Below are 20,845 nucleotides of genomic sequence, written 5' to 3'. Positions count from 1 at the left end.
TGGGGAACTCCACCGCCAACCCGGCTACCTCCTCAAGTAGCACAGGCAGGGCTTTTGACACGCAGCTGGGAGGCAGGTACGTGAGAAATAAGCCCACCTGAACCCCTAGGTCCAACCTCATCAAGAGTGACTCGCAACCCGCAATTTCCGGAGCAATGAGTCCACGTAGGCAAAGGCTCTCCCTGGCTATAATAGCCACTCCTCCCCCCCTTCCCTGGGGTCGAGGTTGATGCCATATCTGAAACCCAGCTGGGCAAATTTCAGAGAGAGGAACACCTCCCTCTGGGCCCAGCCAGGTTTCAGTAATACATGCCAGGTCGGCCTCCTCATCCAGGATCAGATCCCGGATGAGGAGAGCTTTGTTTACCACCGACCTGGCATTAAGCAGCAGCAACCTGAGTCCAGGGCCAGAGTTACACTCATCACCAGTACCCAAGATTGGGCTCACGGAGCCAGAACAAGGGATCGTTATTAAGCAACGGTCCCTCGTTCCCCTGGAACGGCTAACTCCGCGGCCCCCGCCATATCTGCCTCTCCCCAGCAACACAGGAATATTCCGACCCTCTGCCACCCCAGTGATCGATGCCCCATCCCCTCCCGCCTCTTGAGCGTCAGGTGGGCCAAATCTACCATTCATACTCCCACCATTCATCTCATCCATACCGTGACCCCACCCACCCCAGTCATCCCAATCATACCGGCCATTCAGCCCATGCACACAAGTAATTCTGTCCCAGTCATCCATTTAAATTTTGAACCCCCAATACTAAAAATAGATTAAATTTATAACAGTTAAAACAGTAAAAACACTAATAAATATGTAAAAAAAAATGCAATTTCCAGTTAATTAATTAGTTAGTTAAATATTAAACAAATAAAAATATAAAAATATAAAAATAGCTAAGAATAAAATGTATTAAGATGTATTAAAAATATAGAAAAATATAGAAGAAAAAAGGAGCCAGTCAGTAGTTCTTAAATAGTCAATAGCAAGGTGGTACCAAAGTCTAGGTAAATGGCTCAAGATTTTATATAATTGTCCACTTAGCAATTTTCCAGGTTTCTGGGGAAAAAGATCACCAAAGTGCTGGCCCTGACCACTGACCAGCATCCCCAGTCCAAGTCCATATGGTTTAATTATTGTTTCCCCCAACTTCCTCAACCTTATGTTCTTCTTTTTTCTTGTCGTTTGTTTCAATTGCCTTCCACTGCTCGCTGTTCTTCCTGGGTGGCATCTCCCCTCGCAATAGTCTCTCTGGCTCCAGGCCTGCACCATGGCCCCCGTTTCAGTAGTCTCAGTAGTCCCCCCGACGACGGGGTGTCATCCCCCCGACGACGGGGTGACAGTAGTGTCATTCTAAGTTAAGTAATTGGAACAGAATCTTGCGAGGTGACCAGGATTCAAAGAACTTGATGAAGAGGGCAGAATTCTCCACTGTGAGCTCAGTCACTTGGATTTTTATCCTCTATGTTTCTTTCAGGCAGCAAGGAATGGTGTGATTGCCTGGATTTGCGAGAATGTATACCTGTAATTGAAGAGTCATCTCTCTATTCAGCCATATCAACCTTCTCTTTTTAGGAAAGGTTTTAGAGAAAATGGGTAGAGGGTATTTGTACAAAACAAATTGTCTGGATTCTCTACACTTAGGATACAGTTCCAGATATGGGATGCACAGGGCATTGGTCAATGGTGTAGTTCAATAGTTCTTGAATGGAGGGAATGTATATCAAGTAATAGTGTATATCAGACAGCAAAGTTCCATTAAAAGTATTTACAATGCAAATTCTTGGTTTACCATCTTAATAACATACTTAAAATACAGAGAAATGTTAAACTTTATTTTACTATAACAAAAATGTGTTCCTAATTGCAATTCTAGTAAATAAAGTGTTTTAAAGAAAAAAATACATACTATGAAGATACATACCAAAAACAAATATTTACATGTTTCACTGAGAAAAAAACTTTCCATCCGATCTTCTTTGGATTTCTCTATAACATGGTGAAGAGTAGCATAACCACATCTGAAAAACAGAATTGAACACTTTGCACCCTCTTCTTAGCTTCAACCTCCATAGCGAAGGTCTAAAAAATTACGACATTTTATAAAGAGCTCTCAATTTTACAAAGCCAGACCAGAGATTCAACACGACAAAGAAAAGAAACAGAACTATTGTCTCTTTTGAGAACAGAGATACTGCAACAACTGAAGCCTTTTCAGTTTCTCTCAGAAATTTCTAATTGAGTTGGGGGAAAATGAACAAAAATCTCACAAAACTTCATATTCTCTGTGAAACCTATGCATCAGAAATATCAAGGGATGCTTGGCTGGTAGAACAAAGAGGGGAGTTAATGGTGGCATCAAGGCATCCAATCCCATGCGCGCCACCTTCTGCACCCCCAAAATAATACACCCCACCCACAATAACAAAGCCAAGGCCATATTTTGGGGTCCAAAGAAAATAAGATAGTGTTTTATTTTTGGGGAAACACAGTATCAGAGTTTCTAATAAAACACTTATGCAATTCTACATATTCACTCAACATTAAATTAGTAGGACTTATTTTTTTGTAAGAACACACGGGATTTCAACTCCAATTGTTAGGTCAACATTAAGAAGGTATATATGTTTGAATTATGTCACAGCAACACAGCTTGGTTCTGCAAGGATTTAGTAATTTATAATAAAACCTTACTTGGCTTTAGTATACTTTTCCAGACTCTGAAGAATATCCATTCCTACATGAAGATAAAAAGGGTTCTTTGTGGCCTAATGAAATAAAGGAAATAAATCTAAGAAATGGGGCTATATGATAACAATGACATTAAAAAAAGAAAATGAAGCTTGATTTTGGTTGTTCCAAGAGCAAGCTATCTGAACTAATGTAATTGAGGCCAGAACTGAAAATCACCAAATGAAAGTGCATACTGTGCAGAGAAGCTGAAGAAACAGTAGAAAATTGCACAAACATATTACAAGCAATACTATAACACAGCCTCTATAATGGTTCACAGGAACATCTTTGACAATAGAGTGCCACCTACTTCCAACCCTTTCAGTTCAAGGGCATTCTAAAGAATATTATGTTCAGTAATAACAAAAACCATTGTAAAGTTGAAAAGCATCAGGAGATTTGAATTCATACTGTTCTGGTCCAATTAAAGTTAATCAAAAGAACATGGGTTTCAACTTCACACCCATGCCTGAATTTCAACTAAAAATAATTCATCTAATCCAGCCTGCAACCTGCTTGGTAATCTTCCCTAAAAAAGAGAAGAGTGGACAATAGTTGATAATTATCCAAATAGTTGGGCCACATAATTTTTATTTTAGAACAGGGGAACAACTCTTAACTTGAGGATATATTTTCCGACAGTCACCTCTAGCCTCCCATCACTGCCCTCGCATTTTTCACTAACCAGGAAAGATAGAGATAACAGTACTGATCACAGAGCTAACAGTACAGAAAGGCTTCATGCTGAAATTTCTACAATTAGCTTTCTAATTCTCTACACACTATTTTCAAGTGCTGGTCTATTCTGGTCTATCAAAGACTTGAATACTTTTTTTTTTTTAAAAAAACAGCTGAGAGCCCATTCTAAAATGTACAAAAGGTCACATCTCAACAGACATACAGACTTTTATATTTAATGAACTTATTGTATTTCAATATCATGCTTTGAAAAAAATGTAAAATACCTGATACAGGAGATACGTAGATTCTACTAATTCAGGTCTTAGAGGATAGAAGAGAACATCAGGTGCTTGTAACTGCCAATTGTATCTCTCTGGAAGAGCACCATATCGTTTCCATATTGCATAATAAAATGCATGAAGGCAAATGGCATCTTCTACATCACCTTTTAAAACCTAAAGCAAAGTAACCAAAATAAAACTTTCTACATTACATTTAATAGTTGCAGATTTTATTAAGATGGAATGCACAATACTCTTTATTTTGACTCAGGGTTAGGGTTATCATTTCATCCTAAAGCAAGAAAGCACCACTGTACCTATTAAACACTCTGAGACATCTGTATACTGTTTTCTTTATGTAAATAAATAAAGCAATATCATGATTTATTTGCACTGATGGGAGGCACGAATCCCAGTGACCAGTTAGATCTCACAGAGTTGGCCTTCTCCGGGTCCCGTCGACAAAACAATGTTATCTGGCGAGACCCAGGGGAAGAGCCTTCTCTGTGGCGGCCCCGACCCTCTGGAATCAACTCCCCCCAGAGATTAGGACTGCCCCCACCCTCCTTGCCTTTCGCAAACTCCTCAAAACCCACCTCTGTCGTCAGGCATGGGGAAATTGATTCCCGTGGGCCATTTCCACTTTATGTATGGTCTGCATGAGATGTATGATTGTTTTTATGTTAAGGGTTTTAAACTGTTTTTTAAATATTGGATTTGTACTGTTTTTTCTTGTTGTGAGCCGCTCCGAGTCCTTGGAGGGGTGGCGGCATACAAATCTAAATAATAATAATAATAATAATAATTATTATTATTATTATTATTATTATTATTATTATTATTTATTTTTTATTTTTAAAAGCATCTTGAAATTAAATAACCTGGTGAGAAGCACCATGACATTCCCTAGGGACATCTAACGGCTTCAAAGTACTAGGTAAGAAAATGGGCTTGGGTTCCCTTTTCCACACAAGCTTGCAGTCTGTTCTAATCAATTCCCAACCACTTCCACACCAATTGAGAATTCCTGATGTATATATATTGTATATATATCAATTGGATATATATACAGTATATATATATTCTAATTTTTTTTTATTTTCTCTCCACCACAGAACAAATACCTGAAGTCCAGGAAAAAAAGCTTGAAGAGAATCAATCCAGGTGTTCATCAGCTGCCCACTAAACATATTAACATTAACATAAAGAGGTGGGTCTCCTTCACCTTCATTGCAGGCTTCCCTCCTATGAAAAATGATATACAATGTTTCATACCAATATTTGAGGAAAAGCGAGAAACTATTATTCAATTATTTGAATTAACCATAATTTTAGTTCCTATGATCAAATGGCATGCAATTCGTTACAGAGAACAATTACCCAGATATCACCAGCGGGGAGTGACTCATTTCATTATGATTGACATCTTTTAATCTTCATCTTATATATTTTATTATTTTGTCTGTAATTTCTTTCCCAGAATCACTAACAGTCAAGTCACCGGCAAGTTAAATTACTATTATTGTTGTTAGTGTATTTAATAAATAGGTATTAAAATCTCTGTTCTGAAAACTGGGGCAATTGGACATCAAGTCCTAATCCAAGGCACTATATCTGTGATGGCAAATCTATGGCACGCATGCCAGAGGTGGCACTCAGATCTCTCTGCTGACACACATGCCGTCGGCCCAGTCAGATCTCTGCCATTTTTTTCATGAGCTTCTGTTTCCCTGCAAATGACGAAACAGAAGCTCACAAAAGAAAAAGATCCACGCTGCCGTTGTTGGAATGTCCTGCTTCCTGCTGGCCAGCTAGTCTTCAGGTCTCTGCTGCGCATGCACGGGCATGTCCACACATGTCTGCGCATAAACATCCATGCGTGTGCATACCTGTGCATGTATGTGTGCATGTCTGCGCTTGCATACATGTGCATACTCCTTTCAGTTTGGGCATACACGCGTGCGGTTTGGGCATTCTGTGCCTAAAAGGTTCACTATCACTACACTATGTCCACAAGCATACATATTCAATAGTTTGAAGAAGTTATCAAATGGTATATATTTTAATTCTCTGCCACTCAATTGCCTATTCCCCCCCTCCCCCATTTCTGCCATTTTGCTGCCCTGCAACCAACATTGCAAGAAGGCAACAGGTCTAGAATCACATGGGTCTGGAGCTATTTGCCATGCTGAAACTCAGTGGTTTCATATCTCCTGCCAGAGGTCCCTAAGACACCTGACCCTGCAGCTGTCCCAACCTAGCCAAAAGCATGGTATGGAACCACATCTTGCTGGTAGGCAAGATTTATGCAAGTTGTTATCTTCTTCTAAAAGTGAGTAACATGCTCAAGACCACCCAGATGAATTTGGACCTAAGGCAGGACTAGAATGCATGGTCTCCCAGTTTCTAGTCTGATGCTTTAGTCACTATATCAAACTTGCTCGCCAGTGTTATAACAAGTTAAAAATAGCACCCATAATTCACATACCCTCGCCTTAAATAGTTCTGAATACTCTGATAAACATCATTGAACATCTCTAAATCTTCTTTTTCTCCAAAGAGGATGTATGATTTCAAAAGATATTCATAAAATGAATCTAAGCCTGCTCCTAAGCCACTTTGTTTTCCTACCCAATGGCCAGTTTGAATATTCACAACATTACCTATGAAATAAGAAAAGAGAAAGGGAGAAAGGAAAATATTATTTAAATGTAAACGCACATATCTGAATCATAATCCAGTTAAACAACTCTCAAGAGAGAATAAAATTTATTATTTTTATTATTATTTTATTATTTGGATTTGTATGCCGCCCCTCTCCGAAGACTTGGGGCGGCTCACAACAAGTGAAAACAAATCATAACCATGTTTGTACAATAATACATTAATTAAAGAACATATACCATATTTTTCGGAGTATAAGGCACACCTTAGTTTTGGTGGAGGAAAACGAGGGGGAAAATTTTGCCTCTGCCGCCCAACAATTTGCCTCCCAGCAAACAACACAGATTATATGCACTGTATGTGCATGTATGCCTGACCCATAGAAATAGCAAAGAATTGGAGAAATGTACATTATGGTAGTATATTAATGCCAGAAAGTTTTCTTAAATGTAGTCACACTAACTCTTCCAAATTATTTAAATAGATCTACTCCAAACATGACTAAGTCAGCTGCCTTATCCTAATACTAAAATAGGACACTGTTACATTTCGGACTATACTTGTACAGATGCTGTTAAAATTGATGTGGCTTTCTGGAAGTATACATTATTCTCTGCTATTTAAAAGAACTGGGCCTCTTCAGATCAAGCATTTATTTTAAAAAGCTTCTTTATTTTGTTAAGTTGTCTAGAACAATAATAAATCAGTCTTTAAAAAAATAAGTCTAATAATTTGAACAGTCTACAGACATTTATAGTTCTTAACTTACCTACTTGCATCCAGTTTCAGCAGATTGATTAGTACAAGAAAATAAAATTCTACTTCTTCCTCCCAGCAATTTGCCTCCTTGCAGCTTTAGTTTCACTTTCAGTTTTAGTACCTGGCCTGCCTGCAGCTTCAATCAGCTGAATCTCAGATAGCTGACAATCAGTTGCCTGGCTATACAGGCTCTGTTCTGTTTGCTGCAAGGAGGTAAATTACTGGGAGACAAAGGCCAAAGGGAGGGGGTGGCTGGATGGGTCTACATTTGGTGTACCTCTTTGGGGGGTAAAAAGATACATATTATACTCTGAAAAATATGGTATTTATGGAAATTCACACAGGACCTAAATATTAAAAATAATAATTTTGAGTACAATAAAATTACAAGATGCAAAATATTCAAATATGATTACTTTTGGATAAGCAAACACCTTATTCACTTTATTCAAATATATGAAGTGCAATATACATGGCCAAATAACAATCCTTATTCTCTATTAATATATTTATCTGTGACTAAAAGGCAATTATGACTTTACTATTTTAAATTAAAATTTGCAGATAATTCACCACATAAAGAATGTAATCCAATCTTCTTAATGTATTTATACAGCATTTAAAAGTAATACTAATATTATTTTAAGAGACAGAATAAATGAGTTATGGCTGTTTCATAGGTTTTGCTTTAAAATAAAGGAGAACTTTACAGAATGTATTATTGCACATAAACAGCAAACCTAGTAGGCATCACGTCAATAACATCACACTAGAGATTTTGATCTGTACAATTGCCAATATTATCAGAAAACAAATCTATAACCAAATTCAAAGCTGCATTAACATTGGATTACATCTAATTTATGCACTTCATTGATAAGCATCTAAGTCAGCAAAAGCTTCCATGTACAGATGGATAATTCTCACTTCTACAATTATTTACAGTCAATCACACACAACTCAACCTCCTGGGAAGGGAAGGCAATAAATCATTTTAAAAGATTGCCATTTTATATCAACTTTCTCTGTCAACTTAGAAAAACTTCTATACAATCACTATGTTTCTTTAGTCAATGGATATAGATGAGTAGAAAGCCTATTTGCAGTGGTTCTCAACCTGGGTGTCGGGGCCCCTTTGGGGGTCGAAGAGACATTTCACAGGAGTCCCTAAGGCCCTGGGAAAAGACACATTTCCCATGGTACTAGGAATTAAAGCTTCTATTCTGGTGCCTTGGAACATATTTTTACAATCCAACCAATCAGGCGTTTACAGTGGGTGTGTCCCTCTGACCTTCCTGCCAATCAGCTTAAAGCTCTGTTGGGAGAATTGGCATTAGACTTATGGTTGGGGGTCATCACAACATGAGAAACTGTATTAAGGGGTCATGTCATTAGAAAGGTTGAGAGCCACTTTTAAAGGATTGCAAATGAAGCTTTAAAAAAAAACAATCCAATTAGAAACCTTTACAGTTAATTATTAATTTGCTTTATCAATCAATCAATTTAAGACAGAAAAATATGATTTGCTGAGAACTAGGAAAAATATAGTTCTACCTTTAGATGTGTATTTCAGAACATTATACATATCTATGGTTTACTTTCTATTGCATGATACTCCAAGACTCATTTATGGCAACCTGACTTAAGGAGTGGGTTGTACACACACCCTGTCCTTAGGGAATCCCAGAGCAAAAACACCCCCAACAATGAGCCACAAAAGACTTCAGATCTAGATGAGCTATTTATCAGCTATCTACATCAGGATGGACAGTTAAGAATTGCTGAAGATTGCATCATCTCTTTTGCACCTATGAGCTGTTCTGACAGGAAAAGACAGTTCTCATCTGGCATAGTGCTAGTTAAACAAGTCTCTGTATTTAAGACAAACAACATCTCCATGTCTCATGCTTCCTTCTTTTCTAGATGTAGTTTAAGTAGAAAGAGGATTTCCTATCCTGTGTATTTCTTAATTATTTTTATTGCCATCAAAGATCAGTATACAATAAAACTCAACAGTATAAATCAGATTACACATATATTTGCTTTGCTGACTGAGGAACTCTGGGAACTGAAGTCCACAAGTCTTAAAGTTGCCAAGGTTGGCGACCCCTGCTCTAGGATAGCGTTTCTCAATCTTAGCCACTATAAGCTATGTAGACCTCAACTCCCAGAATCCAGCCTATGCCATGAAAAGCCTCCCTCCCAGATAAATGCCGCACATCCATCCAGTTCAGAAACCTCCCAACCCGCCTGCCCAGAAACGCCCCCCTCTCAGCCAAGCAGTTCTGGCGTTGGCCGCCGCAGAGGCAGAGGAATCGGCGAAATGGTCTGCTTGCTGCAATCCGGAGACCCGGCCGGGCGGCGGGCTTGTGAGGGAGGGGAAAGGGCTTTTCTGAGCCCATCCAAGCACGATAGACAGGCAACAGGGTGCAGCTGGCTGCTTCCACAAAGCCCCCTTAGGGCCGGAGAAGGAGGGGAGAGAGGCAAGAGGGCAATCCTTAGCCAGAGCTATCAATAACCCTTCCAACTCTGTCTGTGTCTGTGTGTCTGCCTGTGTGTATGTGTGTGTGTCACCGCGCTCTCGCGCCCCTCTCTTCGTGTGCGTATAAACTTTCCAAGCCTCCACTCCGTGCTTTGTTTGGGGTGCCCCTTTGGAGGATCCAAGCGGTTTCTCCTCCCTGCGGGGGCTGAGTAGGAAATTGGGTTGCTAGGGTTGCTAAGCGAAAGGGCAGGCTCCCAGGACCTGCCAGACTTTTCCCCTCAGCTGAGGAGCCCTCCTGGCAGGCCAAAAAGCTCCTCGGCCAATGCCCGACACCCCATCCATCCCCGCGGCTCCACCTCGCACCAGCAGCAAAGTGGAGACAGTGGCGGCAGTGACTTTTCCCTTGGCTGCCTTTCCATGGCGAGAGCAGCGGCGGTGGTGCTTCAGAGCCTGGGCGAGCCCGTCTCCGAGGACCTGCCACCAGCCACAGGGTTACTGGTGGGAATAGACAGCTTTGGTGCAGCGCGGTTGGGCTCTCCTTTTTTCCCCTGCTGCTGCTGTTGCCGCTGTCTATGTGCTCCTCACCTTTTTCCTCTCCTCCTTCCTGGCCTCGGGAGGTGGCCGCGTGAGGAAAGAGGGAAGCTCGCCAAGGCCAGGAAGGAGGAAACAGGGAAAAAGTAAGGAGTGCAGCAGCAGGGAAAAAAGGGAGAGCCAAGACCGGTAATCCTGGAAGTGACTGCCGCCAGTCAGCTGAAGCTGCGCGCAGCTTCATTTCGAACGTCAGAATGGTTCCATGCCCTTGTAGGACCATTGCAGCGCCCGAGTGCCATCAGTGACTCGAGTATAAGTCGAGGTTGGATTTTTCAGTACATTTTTGGTGCTGAAAAACTCGACTTATACTCAAGTATATATGGTAATTCAGTGGCAAAAGATTCTGCTCTCATATCAATATGAATACTATCAGCTATCAAGATAAGTATATTAAAAAGTCATATGAATGAATTTCAGGAAAAAAGATAGTACCTAGTAATCCAGTGTCATTGCTCCTTAAATTCCAGAGGGCTTTTACAGCTCGACGGGCAACCCACTCAAAAGTTGAATCTCCAAGAAGCCGACTAAGAATTCCAAATTCCACCAGTAATGATCCAGCCCCTGCAGTGCAAGTCTCATTATTGCTTCCAGAAGGCACTCCTGTCCTTAAGTTCACCTGCAAAGATATGAAGGTTTATAAGCAAGCTTAGTAAAGAATCAGCTGTATTACTACATTTCAAAGTTTCAAAGTTAGTGAGAAATTATCTTGAAGAAATATCTCGATCATGTCAGTATGTAGCCATCAAGAAATCAGCACACTGAAATATTTGAGGAAAAAACAGCTCATTCAGTATATTTACTACAAAATCTGCATTCCAAAATATATTAAAACAATGGTAGTGGCACATTCAGCTTGAGCTTCTAGAAGCACTGGGAGGAAAAAGTATACACAGAGAACATTTTTAAAGACAAAGTTAAATTCAAATATTTAACATGTTACACCTTGGATTAAAATACTCAATTTCCTTTGCCTGAAAATGGGCAATTGTCTATACATACCCTTGGATAAGGAATTCCAGTTTTGGTATTCTCAAAGGCAGGTAATAACCTTACTGCCAGGTCATGAGCCATATGCAACAGTTCATCATCATATCCCTTAATAGTCATGTCACCAAAAGGCTGTCTGGTATCTGTAATTATTATGTGGGCTGAAAGCAGACTTCCCAAAACCCTAAAAAGAAATGATATCAGTTATTATTTTAAATAACAACTGTAAAAATTATAGTAATAACAGAAATAAGAGAATTATGATCAACCTTATGATCACACATATTAGAAGGCAATGTATGTATAGTCTATATTAGTAGATTTCAACACAGCAATAATCATTTTTAAAGACAGAAAAGTATGATAGAGCAATAGAAACACCCTTAAATTTCTTATGTCTTTCCCCATCCTCTGATGGAACATGCCGTCACCAACAAATCAGGGATCTGCTAGAAAGATAATATTTGATAGAATTGACTTGAAATTATATCAGAACAATTGAAGTCTCCCATTGCTACAAATGATAGCTTTTTGAAAGAACTGCAAGTCAATTTTGGAAGAACTTACATCTGCAGTATTGTTTTAATTTGTTCATCTTATTTGTAGCATAATTGCTCTTGACAGCATTACATGTTCATTAATATTTATTTCTGAGAATCAATACTTCTAATCACACAGTGCAATTTCTCTCCCCTTGTATTATTTTGTCTTACAAATTGTACCATTCACAGTTCATGCCTTATGAGTCCATGTTCTTTTTCATATTACTTTTTTGAGGGGAGTGGCTTAAAATGATATTTAAGCTTTCATTTTCTATAATATAAAAGTGTTTATCAGTGGTGCTTACCTCAGGGTTTCTACTTCTACTCTTATAGGATTCAGTTTAAAGCCTAATAAATCTGACCCAGATATTGTTTCATCTACAAGAATCATTCTTCCATTTCCTTATCTCCTTTTTGAAGGTAAACAACTACATTGGCTTTGCTCATTTTCCAAGATTTCTCAAAGATTATGTAAAAGTTCAGGCAGAATATCAATAAGGTACTTCAATAGTTATTAATGTAATTCATGCATCCTTGGAGATTTAAATCAATTCAAAACAAGTACAGTAGAACCCCGACTTACGAGACTAATTAGTTCCGGAAGGAGGCTCGTAAGTCGGAACGCTCGTATGACGAAACATTGTTTCCCATAGGAAACAATGTAAAGTCAATTAATCCGTGCAACAACAAAAACAACCGCTGCCGCCGAACGCGGAAGTTAGCGTTTGGCTTCAGGAGACAGCTGCGAAGCGGCGCGGGTGTTTTAAAACGTCGCAGCCGGCCTGGGGGGTTCGGGGGATTCCCCCCCGAGCCCCCCAGGCCGGCTGCCACGTTTTAAAACACCCGCGCCGCTTCGCAGCTGTCTCCTGAAGCCGAACGCGGAAGTTAGCGTTCGGCTTCAGGAGACAGCTGCGAAGTGGCGCGCGTGTTTTAAAAGGTTGCAGCCGGCCTGGGGGGCTTGCCAGCACCCCAGCGAGCCCCCGAGGCAGGCTGCAACCTTTTAAAACACGCGGGATACGAGCGCCAAGGAGCTGTCTCCTGAAGCCGAACACGGAAGTTAGCGTTCGGCTTCAGGAGACAGCTCCTTGGCGCTCGTATCCCGAATGTGAGCTCGGGAGGCGAACAAAAATGTCGCTCCCCTCCCAGCTCTTATCTCGAGTAGCTCGTAAGTAGAGCTGCTCGTATGTCGAGGTTCCACTGTATTTCTTAATCATAAAGTTTTGACTTTGTCCCTTAATCCTGCATCTTATTGGGTAAGACTGAGCCAAAAAGGAGAGCAAAATTTTATTATGATTTTGATGAGCAGTTGCATTAAAAGAACTAGTCAAATTATAATTTATAAATTATTAATTTTATACCCAAGTTATTAAATCATAATATGAATTACTTTAAATTTATTATTTTATGACACTGATAAAGTGAATCTCATCAGTTACAGAAAGCAGAGTACATATTGTTTCAGAGTTTCTTGAAGGTATTATTCACATTCAGTGTTGACAAATTTCAGCAATATCCTACCTAATCGTTGCCTCAAAGACTTGGACAGTTGAATCTGTGTCAAATGTTACTGTGTCTATCACAAGTTTCACTGCTTTCCGAAATTCTGAAGAATTTCCCATTACCTTTAAGAAAAAGAGAAATGATCTGAAAAAACTCTCCACGCATTTTTATACCAAAATTGTTAAATTTGAAAAATTAATGTAAGTATCTGCAGTTTTATGTCATATAAATATAAAAGCAATCCACTCTTATGACCACAATTAAGCCCAGAACTTTCTTCGATAAGTCAAGTTACTACATGATAGGATTCTATTTTATGGTGACAATAAAAGAAATCACATGACCATTAAGCAAATGGTTTTAACTAAATTAAGTAAACCATGTGGTAAATCCTAATCTAGCTTTATCCAATTAATTTTGTGTGTGTGAAAAAATGGCAAAAAAGGTCACAAAACTCCATCACATAACCATCAAACAATGCAATGCCTGGAATGCAATCACATCACTCTGGGGATGATGCAACAGTTGTAACTTTGAGGATTTTTTGTTTCCGACATAACTTTGAAGGATCATTAAGCAATCGTTCAATCTATATTAAATAATCTATATTTTTATTATTAAGATTTTCTATAAAGTATTTTATGATATATTTTTATTATCAAGAAGACACAATTTTTTATGATACTGTTACAGATAATAGTGGACACACTAGGTTAAAACAAAAAGAGAGAGGAACCAAGTGTTAATTTACAAAAACTGTTTTAACTTTTAACTAGCAAAAGAAGAGAAGGATGGGAGAGGCAGGAAGATAGGGGGAGAAAGCAGTATCAATTGCATAACAGGTATTTTAAAAGCATTTAATAACATGATAAAATATTTAGTGATAGGCACACAACTAGAACAGCCTAACTAACAACATTGAGATTAAAAAAGTCAAATTATAAGCTTGCAATAAAATCAATGATTTCAATATGATTTAATTGAAGAACTGGAAAAATCTGTCAATTTCAATTCACTTTTCCAATTTTAAGTGCTTTCTTTCCCTAATGAATCTCTGCATCATTATGCTTTCTTAAAATATAAAAAGTCCACACCTACAAAAATTATGCAGTTATGAATATTTGCTCTAAAACATGAACTTTGTATGTTATTTTACTTAATGCTTCTATAAACAACATTCAATTTAATAATTAAACGGTCCTTCTTATGTGTGATCTTATTCCAGCCAAAGAACCATGGATAATGAAACCCTGAAAATATATATTTTATATACAGTGCATGCAACGCCTTTCTGTCATTTTTCAGAATTACATAACAGAGTTGGAAGGGACCATAAGCAGGAAACTCTATACCAGGGGTTTCCAACCTTGGCAACTTTAATACTTACGGATTTCAACTCCCAGAGTTCCTCAGCCAGCAAAGCTGGTTGAGGAACTCTGGGAGTTGAAGTCCACAAGTGTTAAAGTTGCCAAGGTTGGAGACCCCTGCCCTATACAAGTCTGGACAAATGGATGTTCGATCTCTTCTTAAAACCCTCCAGTGGTGGAGCATCTACAACTTCTATTCCGCTGATTTATTGTTCTTACTCTTAGAAACTTCTCCTTAATGCTTGGTTGACTCTCTCTTTGATAAAGCTCTCATCTGTTACTTCCTGTCCTGCCCTCAGGTGCCTAGGTGAATAGGTTGACTCCCTCTTCTCTGTTAACAATGCCTCAAATATTGGAAGACTATTACTAAAAAAGAAAGACAACCATGCAAAACTGCAGTTAACTGAAAACTTTTACCACAATTTTCAAAATATGGTGTCTTTTTAGCAATGATAGATAAACAAAGTCATGGGCCATGGAACTACAAATACCAAGGGCCACTATGGTTTTGCTATTACAACTACATATTTCTTTATGAGAAATATTTTGATCTATTATTTTGGTTCACATAGCTCCGTCACAAAACCTGGAAATCTATTAATGTAAAATACTAAATGTGGCTTAGTTGAGAAACATAAAATGATTAGCTTTACCTTAAAAAATGAACTGAAATAATTTCTCCTCTACCCCTGCTAGCAAGGAACGTAACATGGGATAGAAAAACAATATATTAAACTATATTTAATACTTTTAAAGTACTAAACAACCTAATTAGTTAAAATGTAAAACTACCTAATAATAATAACAGTACTTCTGTGTCAAAACATTTTTAATTGTAAAATTTGTGATGGCTACAAACGTCTCTACTCCTTAAATCTGTGCCATGCAGTAAAGAACCTCTTCCTGCTTAAGCCTACTTCTCAAGCCAAGCATGAAAGGAAAAAAGATCCCTCCCTACTACAGGTTAAAGAAAAGAATCCTCTCATAATCTTGTAAGATCAGAACTGCTGTTAATATTGGTCTAGAAAAATCTTCTTTAGCAATTCTCGAGATTACAAAACTGAGGGACATACAAAACTGACTGACATATATTTTTCTGATAATACTTGTTTTTTCCTTTCAGAAATTAAAAAAAAAAAAAAGATTTAACTCACTGCTAGGGTATCCAATGCATCAATCAGAGTAAGCGAGTAGTTTCCCAGGACATCATTGATATTCAGATTTGAACTGAAATAAATTTCATTAGAGTTAGTTCAACCAAATTTTAAAAGACTTAATTCACTTAGGTAAATTTTAAATAATATAGTCTACATACCATTAACTGGAAGAACATCCTAAAGAGTTTTAAGGGAAATATTCTTATATAAGGGCATAAAAGATTGCAGCTGCAACTACATAGCTTAAACCTAATACTTTCATAGTTTATTTGACTCTTATTCCACCTTTATTTACTTTATAGACAAACTATAAAGTTTCATGTCATGATATGTTTGGAATATCATGGCATGAAATTTAAAGACTAAAATAGTTGGCACTTGTGTCCACTGTTGTTTTAATATCATTAAAAGGATTATTTAAGTCAATTACAGTAGATTCAGCAAATCTGATTTTAGAAACTGGATACAGATGGTATTTTAAACAATAATCTATTATTTATATCACAACTAATGTAGCCCAGTATATTAAGTATTGGACTCTACACAAGGTGATTTTAGATAAAATGACCTACGGAAAAAGTGGGCTCGAATTGGACACATTTTACAGCACATCCATAAATCGTGTTTTTGCTGTAGCAATAGCAGAAGTAAAAAGCCATCACTCAGCCCAAATAGCATCTTATTAAGAGTTCCTTTAAAAATGCATATTAAGTTCTCTAGATATGGGAGATTTTTTCTCTACAAAGTGGCCTAAGACTTTTTGCACTGTTCCGAACTACAGTACATGATTACATGATTTTAGAAAATATGAAATATTTATGTAATTGCTCAAGCTTGGAGCTGCAGGGACAGCTATAAATGACAAAAATAAAAGCTGTTGTGGCCTTGTAAGTAAATTTTCTAAAGTGAAAATTAATGTAAATATCATACAGCCTTGATATCAATTATATTTTGCAAAAAGCCTCATTTATTACTTTAATACAGTACAGCAAACACTTTCTTTTTAAATATTAATGATTAAGAATAACTGTTTTGCAGTTATAAACAACATATTTCATCATATTTAAATATTCTTTTTTTCAAGAAATGGAATGTATTTCTCTGGATTTAACCAAATGATCTATAATTAATTATTTATGATTTTTAAAAAACTGAACTACAGCTTATGATAATTCAATGAAAAATATAGAAATATCCTAAAAAAAACTGTCATCCAAGAACACTGGGGATTTTATACATATCTAGAAAAAAATAACCAAAATGATAGTTTGCTATTTTGAAATTTTTAATATTTACTTTAATGTTTCATTATTCTAATAACACCAGAAACACTGTTAAAAATACAAGATTATATAAACCTAATCTGCGAAAAATTGAAATTACACAGATATTTCCCAACATATGCCATTATATTCACACATGCGCACACATGTTACCTGCCTAATGTGTTAGGCTAATTGCAATAAAATGGCTAATCGCATAATCAGATTAATTTAGGTTATTTGGAATGATTACAGAAGTCAAAGAACTGTACTTCTTAATAGCACATATGTTTGAAAATAGCCACAATTATAATATTTACAAGAATAGCATGCATAATATCAATTATTTTACTTTATTTCTAATAGAAGTGGAAATTTATACTGACAAAATGCACTCCTAATAAACAGCCACATTTTTGAAGAATTCTTAATAAAATCAAGTGTACTATGAAAATGTATAAATTTGAATTAACAGCTCTTTTCAAATTCCAAAAATCTTTTTTCAGACCAAATATGAAAGTCAACCTCACATTATTTATATATGTAACCATTTGTGTCAGATGACAGCTGGTTCTAGATATATACTGTTTCCATAAAAATCGTTTTATTAGAGAAACTGCCATTTTGCCAATATTTTCTATTTAGAAACTATTAAAAATATTTAGGAATCTGGGAATTCATAGCTTATATAAGGAAAAAAAGAGCAACTGATGTGCTTTTTTATTTTACAGATAACTTCAACTAATAATGGCCTGTATTGGGTCCAGTACTTTTTAAGCTGTTCATGAAACTTCTCTGAAGGATGAATAGTGAGAGGGCTACATTTGCTGATGGCTTTCATGTTTTAAGATTACTAAAAGCAAAAAATAACATGTGGTTTCAGAAGAATATTTAAAAATTGTAAATAAAATTGTAAATGAATATCACTGTTACAAAATACAATGGAATACACAAGGAAGGAAAAATTAACATTGTACCAATTTGATTAAAGTTCTTTAGGAATGTGTTACATAACACAATGAAAACTATTGTGGCTATTGTGTATGTAAATTTGATATAGGGAACACCAGAAGAGACACTAAAAAAGGTTGCCAATATTATATGCATTATAATACTAGTACACATGTAAAATGAAAAATGCAAAGTTAATTGCCAATATTATGAAAAAGATTTTACAGCTGCTAAAAGTAGAGAAAAAGGTATTATGGAATTTTAAAAAAGAATGTCCTATTCTCATGTATCATCTAGCAAAGTTTAGAAACATCCATTGAAGTAGAGAGGCATTCAGGATTGTCAAAAACATACTTGTGTCCTTTAAACTACAAAATCTAATTTTAAAATCACTTTCAAAAAGAATTACATAGCCATGGAAAATAAGCGTATACTGTACTGAACTAGCAACTATCAATAGCTATTTTTCATTAGAGCAATACACATTTTCTAGAAATTTGCTTCAATTGAGCAGTTTCCACAAAGATGACTTCTATGAATGTACTCACAGGAACAGCTGTTAACACAAACCTCTGGCAAACCCAATACTTAAATCATGAATGCTTTACTCATGGTTTTGCTGTATTATTTCAAGTAATTTACACAGCCTATGGTTACGATGGATTTTATACACATACTCTATCCCCATTGTTGGGAAATATAGTAAGAATGGCCTATTGCTCCCCAAAATATTATTTATTATTTCTATGGTTAGCAATTCTAAGAGAAGATTAGATAGAATTATCCATCAGAGTTTTTATTCTCAGTTTGGTATTATTTAGAAAACAGTACACTATTTTTAAGACCTCATAAAACTTGCTTTTACATCAACTTGCCCAAAACTACATGTAATGAGACATGTCCTCTTACATTTTTTTAATCTAGAAACTGCAACACACCATTTGCGTGCAACTATTCAGAAGCAATCTGAAGTTGATATACGTGGCTGTAAGAGACAGGCATACAAAGAAATTATTAGTCCTTTCAAAGCAGGAAGCTTGGTATTTACACCTAAGATTCCTCTTGGGAGGAATGAAGCAACCCTTATGCAATTTTCAAGAAGGTCAAGAACCTTTAGCACTATAAACAACATGCAAAATATGGTCACAATAAGTCAATCGCTGGACTATAAAATCCAACAAAGAAAAGATATTTGAAAAAGACTCCATTAAGTCATGATTGCAGGATATGAACAGATGAAAGGTTAGATAGTGATAATACAACATGATTATTGTTTACTGAAGCATTCCAACTACTTTGAGGCTGTCTAGTAAGAGGGTGGCAAAGTAGTGGATTGCTTCAGTAAACAATAATCATGTTTTATTATCACTATCGTAACCTTTCATCTGTTCACATCCTAAGAATCTTGCACTACCTTCACAGGTACTACTGGGGACTTTTACTGTTATTGTTAAACCCCCTACATCAGGACATTTTATAATTATTCTTATGTATGCAATGAATAGTAATGAACTGGGAAAGACATTAATGACTGAGAGACGGCTGAACCCAAAGGATTAAAAGCTATTCTTATCTTTTGAAAATGTACTTTCAATGTACCTATCGGTCCTCACATAACCCGGGAGTGAATTAGCTTTCTTTTAAAAGCCGAATCTCTAAATTACCGTATCACAGACCGTCACTGTCCATTTAACTTACAGGCAAGGAGGCAGCTACCTCCTCTAGGATGCTACTAACCCAAAGCCTGTTTTTTTTCCCCCACGACGTCCCGGGGCTGGAGAAAAGCGAGAGCCAAAGCGGCCACCTCTTTCTCGGTTCCCCTTCAACGCCTCCGAGCCCACCGTGGCAACTTACGGGTCAGCTCGATCGGGCCCGCGGCCCCGGCAGTGGATGGGGTTCAGCTCGTCCTGAGGGAAAGCATGGGCCATGTAGTTGTCGTAGCCGAAAGAGAACATGCTGCGGGCGGCGTCGCGCAACTGGTCCCGGAGCTGAGAGGGGAAAGCCCGGTTGTAGCGCTGCTCATACTCGTCGTCGACGCCGCTGCGACGGGACCAAGAGGAAGGAGCAGCGGCGGGGCTGGGGCTTTCCCCGCCGCCGCCGTTATCGCCTCCCCATGCTCGCCCCAAGAAAGAGGCCCAATGAGGGGCTTTGAGGCACCGCGAGCCGGTGGAGTCTCCTTCCTTGGCCGGGTTGCCGCAGGAAAAGGCGCGGAGGCGCTGCTGGTAGAAGCCGAAGCTGGGCCCCGCCAGCCACAGGAGGGCCTGCCCGGCCAGCCTCAGGGCCAGCAGCGCCAACACCAACGACCGCCATTGCATGGTCGGAGGAGTCGCAGCCGCCACAGCCTCCGCGCTCTCCTCTCACGCGCATACTTCTCGCGGAAGTTGTGCTCAGAACGCTCCGCGCCTGGGGAAGCGCGGGCGGGGGCAAAGAAAGCGAAGCCGCGCCGCGCCTCCTCCAACTCCGCCTCGGCCCCCAAAGGACGACGCGTCTCCTTTAAGAGCCAAGGGTGTGACATACGGCCGCGGGCGGAGAGCGGAAAGGAAACATTGCGACACTTTGGCAAAGAACGCCTTTGGATTTGCCTGTCAAAAACTTCCCGATAGGCTTCCGACTGAAAGAGTGGACGGGTGAAAATGACGTCAGCGAAGGGCGATTGTCGCCGCCGAGCGCGCGTAGGAAGGGCTTCCGCTAAAGGAAGAGTTGATGTGGCGCGCTGCGATTATTTTGCCGCCTTAGCCAATCAGAAAAAATAGATTAGGTTTTGGGGCGGAGCGATATCGCTGGATCTTTGAAAGCTTGGAGATTGGCTGGCCTTTCAGGCCGCGGGGTCGCCGGGAGGGGGCGAGATTTACAATCCTTCTCCCCAAAGCCAGTTAAAGGCTTT

The 20,845-nt window shown here is 38.4% G+C and overlaps 1 protein-coding gene across 2 annotated transcripts in view; it reads right to left on the bottom strand.

Moving 5' to 3' along the window:
* The window catches only part of EDEM1 (ER degradation enhancing alpha-mannosidase like protein 1), a 28,471-nt gene extending 8,018 nt beyond the window's left edge, over window positions 1-20,453 (bottom strand). The window contains exons 1-10 of one of the 2 annotated variants that reach the window (XR_011557943.1): window positions 19,816-20,435; window positions 15,746-15,818; window positions 13,243-13,346; window positions 11,195-11,366; window positions 10,628-10,811; window positions 6,188-6,362; window positions 4,824-4,944; window positions 3,703-3,873; window positions 2,699-2,772; window positions 1,929-2,025 (exon numbers count right to left, since the gene is read on the bottom strand). Coding sequence is in view for 1 of the 2 variants with exons in the window: in XM_070738268.1 (XP_070594369.1) it covers window positions 1,929-2,025; window positions 2,699-2,772; window positions 3,703-3,873; window positions 4,824-4,944; window positions 6,188-6,362; window positions 10,628-10,811; window positions 11,195-11,366; window positions 13,243-13,346; window positions 15,746-15,818; window positions 19,816-20,276 (1,632 nt within the window). In the remaining variant the exon portion in view is untranslated. Of the gene's footprint in view, window positions 1-1,928; window positions 2,026-2,698; window positions 2,773-3,702; window positions 3,874-4,823; window positions 4,945-6,187; window positions 6,363-10,627; window positions 10,812-11,194; window positions 11,367-13,242; window positions 13,347-15,745; window positions 15,819-19,815 lie in introns of both variants that reach the window. The other variant, XM_070738268.1, reaches the window with a different exon arrangement.
* Between the last annotated feature and the right edge of the window lie 392 nt (window positions 20,454-20,845).

This window comes from Erythrolamprus reginae, chromosome 2 (genome assembly GCF_031021105.1).
Source record: "Erythrolamprus reginae isolate rEryReg1 chromosome 2, rEryReg1.hap1, whole genome shotgun sequence".
Classification (NCBI taxonomy): domain Eukaryota; kingdom Metazoa; phylum Chordata; class Lepidosauria; order Squamata; family Dipsadidae; genus Erythrolamprus; species Erythrolamprus reginae.
This window is presented reverse-complemented; position numbering and strand designations above follow the sequence as displayed.